At 34.7% G+C, this 10031-nt stretch overlaps 3 protein-coding genes across 3 annotated transcripts; all 3 read left to right on the plus strand.

The window, feature by feature from the left end:
• The first annotated feature begins 2445 nt into the window (after positions 1-2445).
• Positions 2446-2859, plus strand: LOC133337724 (larval cuticle protein 65Ag1-like). The gene is made up of 2 exons (XM_061545929.1): positions 2446-2558; positions 2661-2859. The coding sequence occupies exons 1-2, from the start codon at positions 2446-2448 to the stop codon at positions 2857-2859; spliced, it is 312 nt and encodes a 103-aa protein (XP_061401913.1).
• Positions 2860-5542: 2683 nt separating this feature from the next.
• On the plus strand, positions 5543-5976 carry LOC133337725 (larval cuticle protein 65Ag1-like). The gene is made up of 2 exons (XM_061545930.1): positions 5543-5655; positions 5778-5976. Exons 1-2 carry the CDS (start codon positions 5543-5545, stop codon positions 5974-5976), a joined length of 312 nt encoding a protein of 103 aa, XP_061401914.1.
• A 2381-nt stretch (positions 5977-8357) lies between these two features.
• Positions 8358-8800, plus strand: LOC133337726 (larval cuticle protein 65Ag1-like). Its single transcript, XM_061545931.1, has 2 exons — positions 8358-8470; positions 8602-8800. Exons 1-2 carry the CDS (start codon positions 8358-8360, stop codon positions 8798-8800), a joined length of 312 nt encoding a protein of 103 aa, XP_061401915.1.
• The last annotated feature ends 1231 nt before the right edge of the window (positions 8801-10031 follow it).

The following is a 10031-nucleotide window of genomic DNA, read 5'->3' on the forward strand; positions in this document are numbered from 1 at the left end:
TGGTTTTTTTGCTGCAACACAAGCCGACAGTTACGTATTGCTCCAACAGTTTTTCAACCAGGTTGGATGGCAGTAAAACCGAACTTGAAGGTAAAGAAATTGAACTACGTCGGTACCGAACAAGAAGCCATTGCTGTCCGTGGTTCCTACTCCTTCGTTGCTGATGATGGCCAAACCTACACCGTCACCTATGTTGCCGATGAAAATGGTTTCCAACCCCAAGGTGCCCATTTGCCCGTCGCCCCTGAAGCCTAAGTTGTCATTGTTATTTATTTAGATAATAAAGAAATATTTTGTTTTAGACAAAAAAAATTGATTTGTTATTTTACTAAATATTGGACTTACATGCAGAGGGAGAAAATTAAGAAAATATATTTTGTATAGGAAATGTTTTCCAAAGACCAATCAAGCGTGAAGTTTTTAAAGATTGATAAAAGCGAGGACTTTTAAGAATATTTTTTCAGGAGCAAAATAAAATAAATTTTTTTTCGAAATTCACTCCAGGCCATTACCCTTTATAATTATAGGATTTATAAAGGAAAGTCTTAATAAATTTAATCTTACACCTTGAAGAATATTTTTCAGGAACCATTGTATGCGTGGTTAGCTTTGAAAAATATTTTTCAGTTTTAGTTAAAGCCTATTTTGTCAGGGATCACCAACCAGTTAGTCTAGAAACTTGAACGTATGGAAAATTAAGTGGGACCATAACATATTTAAAAACATCGACACAAATTGCACATTTTCGTGGAATTTTTTTTCGTCAGGAACCAGGAGTCCCATTTTACATTCAATTCGGTGGGAAATGCGCCTAAAACCCGGAATGCCACTTCAAAGGCACTTCGCTTGCGAAGTGTTGCAAAAAACGTTCAAATTAAGGGAAATTGGTTGGGACGTTTATATGAGGGTAGAACGGCATATACATTAGAACTTTTACGGGATGAGGATTATGTGGATTTATTTGACATATATGCACTTTTTGAAAATTTATTTCTTATACTCTAAGATTCCGGTAGAGGATAGGTCCTCTATGCATTTCGCCTCAAGGTGAAAGGAATAAAAGTTTTTATACTCTACACAACTATGTTGTCAAGGTATTATAGCTTTGTGCAGCCGCGAAATACTGGTCATAGACCCTCCTTTAAGTAATCCGATCATCATATCTCGACTGGCTGATCGATCTAGACATGTGTATCCGTCTGCCAGTCTGTGCATTATAATGTGTAAACACAATACAAGCCACATTTATGAACCAATCGTCACAATATGTTGTATGTAGTTTAGGTTCTGGCCAAAGAAGACACCAATTTTTTTGGTAATGATCGGTTAATATTTTAGGGTATGAAATGGACTAAAAACGTTATTTTTATATGTTTTCTGGTCGCTCAATTAGATGGCTGTATGGACTCGGATAGCGGAGTAATCCCTAAATATTAGAGGGGATTTGCGTATCTGATATTGTTAAGTATTCCCATTATCACACTAGGGTGGCATAAATATCGCACCGATCGTTATTCATGCCGTTCCGTCAGCTATATTTTTTTGGCGGTGAAAGAATGATATAAGGACAAAAAATAGACCGAAAATATTTTTTCCGCTTTTATATTCGCTTTGGAGGCCACAATTATAAACCAAACATCACAACACATTTTGGCCAATTAATTCGAAGGCCTGTTTTAATAATGATCGGCCAAAATTCAGCCGGTCAAATCAACCCAAGTAGTATTTTATATGCAAACTTAAAAAAATGTGCAAGCTAAGCCGGAATATAGATCCGAAAACAGTTAAATTTCCGTAGTAGTTGTGCAGGGTTTCAATACTCCGACAATATTGTTCCGCTCACTGGTTTAAATTTCTTTTAATGATTTCACACACACTCAAATATTTTTGATTTTAAAGGGATATCTTCCATAGTCCAGTTGGACTGCAATATCGTATCTGTAGGAAGAAATTTAAGTAAGACTTCGGCCTCTTTTGAATTTTTATACCTAAATGTTTTTTTAAATATATAGTATTCATTTAATCAATTATCTAAACGTTCAGCAAAGAACGCCTATTTCCCAGGCATAAAACTAACAGAAAGACGATAAATTGGCAACTGTTTTTGATGTCAATATGAAACCAAAGTAGTACTCATATTTTGCATTTAAACCACCACACTGTTTTGTTTTTCTTCACACCATCATCGTTCATATGCCCTTAACATTGACTAGACTAGCCTATTACGTTTGGCTAATTCTGGTTTTAAAACATGACGTAAATTGATACAATGATTTTATTCGTTCTACTCATACATTGGATTTACAAACTAGTTGACCCATGAAATACAAATTCATCTTCGAAAATATGCACAATATTTTGAAACACATCTGCAATTGATATAAATGTTAAACGCTACTCGTCGAATTGTATCACTCAGCTGTAGTAACTCAACAAACCGACACCATGAAATTCATCATTGTTTTCGCTGCTCTCTTCGCCTTGGCTTTGGCCGCCCCCGCTGATGTCCAAGTTGTCAGAAGCGAATCTGATGTTGGTCCTGAATCTTTCAAATATGTGTAAGATGTAAAACAAACAAAAAAATAAGAATTACAAATCAATTTAATAACCCAATATGAATGGTATACTAACTAAAAATCATTTTTCCTTCCTTCCAACAGTTCCGAAACCAGTGATGGCAGCCAAGTTCAAGCTGAAGGTGTATTGAAAAATGTTGGTACTGAAGTCGAAGCCCTTGCTGTTAGTGGTTCCTACTCCTTCGTTGCTGATGATGGTCAAACCTATACCGTCACCTATGTTGCCGATGAAAATGGTTTCCAACCCCAAGGTGCCCATTTGCCCGTTGCCCCTGAAGCCTAAGTTGTCGTTGTTATTTAATCAGTTAATAAAAAATAAGTTTTTTACAAAAAAAAATCGATTGTTTTTTACTAAAAAAAACTATATTTTGTATAGGGAGTGGTTTCTAAGAACCAACCAAGCCCGAATTCTTTAAAAATTAATACATGTGTGGATTTTTCAGGATCAAAAAATGTTGTCTATTTTTTTAATATTTTTCGGTGACATCACATAATTGTATCAATTTAAAGAATATTTGTGAGAAACCACCACAGGAGTGGGTTGTTTTTAATATTTGTTTTTTTTTTTTCGGGGACAACCATAGGCGTGGATTGTTTAAAGAATATTTATAAGAATTCATTACAGGCGTGGATTTATTGAAGAATATTTTTAAGAATTCATTACAGGCGTGGATTTATTGAAGAATATTTAACAGGGGTCATTACCATCATGGACGTCAATTTTCTAAAAATATATTTCTCGGGGGCCACAACAAGCGTGGATTTTTCAAAAAAATTTATTTCCAGAACCACCACAGGCGCGTATATTCTAAATACATTTTTTTCAGGTAATTCCTTTTTTTAAGAATATTTTTCAGGGAACTGGAATAAATGAAATCACAAACTGGGATTATTTTATGGACATTTTGGCGGCTCTTTTGAAGCCACCAGAATTATAAAAAAATAACAAGTAAAGATGTCGTTCGGGGCCGAAATCTGGAGGCTACATCATGCTACTAATTTGCTTGTGCTCTGTAACGTAAATTAACCAATGAGCGGAGCAGTAGGGGAGACTGGGCACCTTCGGCACTTTTTTTTAGAGCTCTATATCTCAGTACTTATTCAACATATATAAAAACTTTATGGCTGATTACTGTCCTCTGACTCTTAATTATAAAAAATAGTACCAAAAAGATATAAAAAAATAGTATTAGTTAAAAAATTTTACAGTTTTGTAAAAAAAGTCAAATTTGCCGAATGTGCCCCAACCCGGGGTAGCTTCGGCATTTGATGGGGCACATTCGGCACCATAGTCATAGCCGGGTAATTGTCATCGCTATCAGACTGGTTGAAATTCTGATCCTCTAAAGGCTCTATTTGGTTTTAATAAGCCACACAATGTTTGAATTATATGGCTTTATTTTCTAGCGGCGGACGTTTATATCTCAAGGTCGCACACACCATCAGAAATAGGGGTTTTCTATCGCATTTTCGTCAATACAAGCACGTTTGATCTTAAATATGCAATTTCGAGCCATATTAAAGGATTAGTTTTAAAGACAAACTCAAAAACATTTTAAGGAAATAATATTGCACAATCTGTATATGGCCGAATGTGCCCCATTGTAAAATGCCGAATGTACCCCGAATGTACTTTTTATAGTTTTTTTCATTTTTTTTTTCGATCAGATTTCTAAAATATTATATTTTTAAACATTTTTGTAATAATACACATCGTAGTTAACCACTTTTTAATAATATTGTCTTAAAAATTTTAAAAGTTTTATACACGAAATACTTACGAAATGGGATTGAAATATTACAGAAACATCTATAAAAATACAAAAACCTGTGTATCTAAATAAGCTTATTAGCTAGAAATTTCAAACTTTGTGTCAGTTATTTATTTCGATATTCGATACCTATGTATCGAAACTAGTGATGTACGGTGAGAGCTTCATATCGAAAACGCGATTGCCGAAAGTGCCCCGATGCCGAAGGTGCCCCAGTCTCCCCTATATTCGGACTACCGCAGATCACTAACTTTCTGCGGAAATATATTCCGTATCTGGGAAATATTTGCAATCTCTTGAACGATTAGAGATCCACAGCTACTCCTTCCTTACCCTAGCATATTTTCGGAATATGTTTCCCGGGGTGAACATTTAGACCCACTGAATATTGACCGATCACTACGGCCATTCCAATCAGTTGGTCATATTCCCTTACTCATGAGATGTATTCTGATGTTCGGATTATTCTGTAGCATATAGAGCGACTAAAAAAATATACAAAAATTAAGTCCCCCAAACATCATATGACCTTAACCTGAACATCGTGTAGAATTTCAAATCGGTAATCACAAGATGTAGATCCGAGGATATACAACAATATAATAGGCATCAATTTATAAGACAACCACTCTTCTAGTAAATACTATCAACTTCTGGGATCAATATCCTTCAGGAGTAAATATACTCGACATAGAATAGATTTTTTGTAAATTTTCATAATGGGGACTTTTTATGAAGGCTATTTCAAAATATTGACCTATATTGATCATTCTCCGCATAAATGTTTAACAAACCCAAAAAAAACTTAAATGACAAAAAACTTGTACATACATGGAAAACGTTACCTTTTGGAACCTGGAATGCCACCTAACAGTCACATCACTTGGGAAGTATTGCTGAAATCCTTTAAGGTCAAGACATGGAGCTATATATAACCACCACATATATTTGTTTTTCTTCATAGCATCACCGCTCATATGTGCCGTTGCCATGCCCTTAACATAGACTAGATGACAAGTATTGCCTATTATGTTTGGCAAATTCTGGTTTTAAAAGATGACGCAATGATATGAAATATGAATTCCATATTCGATAATATGCAAAATATTAAGAATCACATCAAATTGGTATAAATGCTAAACCCCACTCGTCGAATTGTATCACTCAGCTGTAGTAACTCAACAAACCGACACCATGAAATTCATCATTGTCTTCGCTGCCCTCTTCGCCTTGGCTTTGGCCGCCCCCGCTGATGTTGAAATTGTCAGAAGCGAATCTGAAGTTGGTCCTGAATCTTTCAAATATGTGTAAGTACAAATTAAAAAAAAAAAAATAAACGAATAAGAATAAAAATTAAAAATCAATTAAACCAAAATACTCAATATAATGTTCGTATTTAACTAATTTGAATATTTCCTGCTTCCGACAGTTCCGAAACCAGTGATGGCAGCAAAACTGAAGCTGAAGGTAAATTGAACTACGTCGGTACCGAACAAGAAGCCATTGCTGTCCGTGGTTCCTACTCCTTCGTTGCTGATGATGGCCAAACCTACACCGTCACCTATGTTGCCGATGAAAACGGTTTCCAACCCCAAGGTGCCCATTTGCCCGTTGCCCCTGAAGCCTAAGTTGTCGTTGTTATTTATTTAGATAATAAAAAATTATTTTGTTTTTAACAAAAAAAAAAAATCAATTTCTTATTTTATAAATATTGGACTTACAACGTTCATGTGTGCCAGAGGAAGATAATTAAGAAAATATATTTTGTGTAGGAATTTTTTTCCAAGGACCAATTAAGCGTTAAGTTTTTAAAGTTGATAAAAGCGAGGACTTTGAAGAATATTTTTTCAGGACCACAATAGAAGAGAATTCTCCAGGCCATTACCCTTCATAATTATAGGATTTATAAAGGAAAATCTTAATAAATTTAACCTTACACCTTGAAGAATATTTTTCAAGAAACGTTCATGTGTGCCAGAGGAAGATAATTAAGAAAATATATTTTGTGTAGGAATTTTTTTCCAAGGACCAATTAAGCGTTAAGTTTTTAAAGTTGATAAAAGCGAGGACTTTGAAGAATATTTTTTCAGGACCACAATAGAAGAGAATTCTCCAGGCCATTACCCTTCATAATTATAGGATTTATAAAGGAAAATCTTAATAAATTTAACCTTACACCTTGAAGAATATTTTTCAAGAAACGTTCATGTGTGCCAGAGGAAGATAATTAAGAAAATATATTTTGTGTAGGAATTTTTTTCCAAGGACCAATTAAGCGTTAAGTTTTTAAAGTTGATAAAAGCGAGGACTTTGAAGAATATTTTTTCAGGACCACAATAGAAGAGAATTCTCCAGGCCATTACCCTTCATAATTATAGGATTTATAAAGGAAAATCTTAATAAATTTAACCTTACACCTTGAAGAATATTTTTCAAGAAACATTGTATGCGTGGTTAATTTTAAAGAATTTTTTTCAGTTTTTAAAGTCTATTTTATCAGGGATCACCAACCAACGTTGATTTGTTAATAAATATTTTAAGGAACAAATGAAACAAAAAACGGGGATTATTTTATGGACATTTTGGTGGTTCTATGAAGCCACCATTATAAAAAAAAAAGTAAATGTGTCGTTATGTTCGGGACCGTAACCTGGAAGCTGTTTGTGCTCTGTAAAAATTAAAAAAACTAATTTCGGAAACTCTGGTTGGAAAGTTAGGCTAGAAACTTCAACGTATGGAAAATTAAGTGGGACCATAACATATTTAAAAACATCGACACAAATTGCACATTTTCGTGGAAATTTTTTTCATCAGGAACCAGGAGTTCCAATTTACATTCAATTCTGTGGGAAATGCGCCTAAAACCCGGAATGCCACTTCAAAACGTTCAAATTAATGGAAATTGGTTGGAACGTTTATATGAGGATAGAACGGCATATACATTAGAACTTTTTACAGGATTAACCTACTTTATGAGGATTTATTTGACACATATGCAAAGGAATTGACAATTGAAACCCACTCGGTTAACAAAGTCCGTACTATAGGACAAGCCAACGTGCTATAGTGAACACTTTTTGAAAATGTATTTCTTATACCCTAAGATTCCGGAATGCCTATCCTCTAAGAATCCAAATTTGGTATGCACTTCGCTCAAGGTGGAAGGAATATGGGTATAGCTTTGTGCAGCCGCGAAATACAGGTCATAGGCCCAGTTTAAGTAAACAGATCATCATATCTCGACTGGCTGAGTCGATCTAGATACGTGTATCCGTCCGCCATTCTGTCCATTATAATGTGTAAACACGATACAAGCCACAGTTATGAACCAATCGTCACGAAATGTTGTGTGTAGGTTGGGTTCTGGCAAGGAGACCGCTATTGATTCGTTAATATTTAGGGGATGAAATGGACCAAAAGATGACACCCATTGGCTCATGGAACTATAGTGAACACTTTTTGAAAATGTATTTCTTATGTTCTAATATTCGGGTATACCCATTCTTTAAGAATCCAAATTTAATATGCACTTTAAATAACCATTCAGCCTATTTTGCAAGGATTTTAATAAATATATACGAAAGGTTTGTGTTTCCTTCAACGTATAGCAGTATTCATTTAACCAATTATCTCTCAGGCAAAAAATGCCTAATCCTCAGGCATACAACTAATAGAAAGACGATGAAATGACAACTGCTTGTGATGTCAATACGAAACCAGATTAGTATTTTGCATTTTAACCACCACATATATTTGTTTTTCTTCATATCGTCACCGCTCATATGTGCCGTTGCCATGCCCTTAACATAGACTAGACTACGAGTATTGCCTATTATGTTTGGCAAATTCTGGTTTTAAAAGATGACGCAAATTGATACAATGATATGAAATATGAATTCCATATTCGATAATATGCAAAATATTGAGAATCACATCAAATTGGTATAAATGCTAAACGCCACTCATCGAATTGTATCACTCAACCGTAGTAACTCAACAAACCGACACCATGAAATTCATCATTGTCTTCGCTGCCCTCTTCGCCTTGGCTTTGGCCGCCCCCGCTGATGTTGAAATTGTCAGAAGCGAATCTGAAGTTGGTCCTGAATCTTTCAAATATGTGTAAGTAGTTAATAAAGACATACAAATTTAAAAAAATTAAAAAATAAGAATAAAATTGAAAATTAATTAAACTAAAATACTTAATATAATGTTCGTATTTAACTAATTTGAATATTTTCTCCTTTTGACAGTTCCGAAACCAGTGATGGCAGCAAAACTGAAGCTGAAGGTAAATTGAACTACATCGGTACCGAACAAGAAGCCATTGCTGTCCGTGGTTCCTACTCCTTTGTTGCTGATGATGGCCAAACCTATACCGTCACCTATGTTGCCGATGAAAACGGTTTCCAACCCCAAGGTGCCCATTTGCCCGTTGCCCCTGAAGCCTAAGTTGTCGTTGTTATTTAATTAGTTAATAAAAAAATGTTTTGTTTTTAACAAAAAAAATGATGTGTTATTCTTCTAAAAATATATATTTTGTATATATATTTTGTATTTAAATACTATTTGTTTATACCATCACATGCTTATTTTTTTAAAGAATGTTTTCAAAATACCACCTCCGGCGTTTATTTGTTTTTCAAGGATCTCCAAAGGCGTGGATTGTTTATAGAATATTTTTAGAGTCCATAACGTGCGTGGATTTATTGGAGAATATTTTGCAGGGGCCATTACACTACAGACGTCAATTTTCTTAAAATATATTTCTCATCACAGACGAGGACCTCCAAGCGTGGACTTTTTAAAAATATTGTTTCAGAGACCATCACAGGCGTGCATTTTTAAGAATATTTTTTAGAGGCCAACACAAGCGTTGACTGTTTAAGGAATATTTTAATGGACAAATGAAATAACAGTCGGGGTATATATTATGAACATTTTGAAGCCACCAAGATTAAAAAAAAAAAAACAGTAAAGAAAGTAGTAAAGTATGACGGATCCGACTCTATGATACACTTCACCACTTTGGATATATTCAACAGATGAATGGTAACAGACGTCGCATTTTTAAAGGACCAGTATAATTAAATTGGATCCATAAACATGTCATTCTGCAACCTATACTAAATTTTTCATTTGGTCAGATATAGAAACTGTATCTAAAACTGAACCGATTTTCAGGAAACTTAACACACATCATTTTAGGCCTAATTCATTACGCTTTGCCAAATTTATTGCAAATCGAAAGATATATAGGGACTTTGGTGCACCATGTACATTAAATGGGACGAAAATATATATATGGGAGCTCTGAACCGATAGGGTTCGTCCTTGGGCCAAATAAGTGACCTATGCCAAATTTCATCCAAAACTGATCGTAAATGCGACTTGGATTTTGTTCACAAAAATACATGGACGGACAGACGCACAGACGGACGGACGGACAGACTCAGAAAGTGATTCTATGCATATTCTCAAAAGGAACCATGTGTCTATCTCGTTTCCTTTTGCCTGTTACAAACATATGCACAAAGACATAATACCCTGAACCACAGTGCGGTGAAGGGTATAACAAGTAAAGGAGTCGTTAAGTTCGGGACCGTTATCTGGTCTCTACTGGTAATTTGTTTGTGCTCTGAAAAATTAAAAACCAAATTACAAAACTCAGTTAGGAAAATTG

The sequence above is a fragment of the Musca vetustissima genome, unplaced genomic scaffold (genome assembly GCF_032173495.1).
Source record: "Musca vetustissima isolate MV318-11 ecotype Yass unplaced genomic scaffold, APGP_CSIRO_Mvet_v1 utg97508, whole genome shotgun sequence".
Classification (NCBI taxonomy): Eukaryota; Metazoa; Arthropoda; class Insecta; order Diptera; family Muscidae; genus Musca; species Musca vetustissima.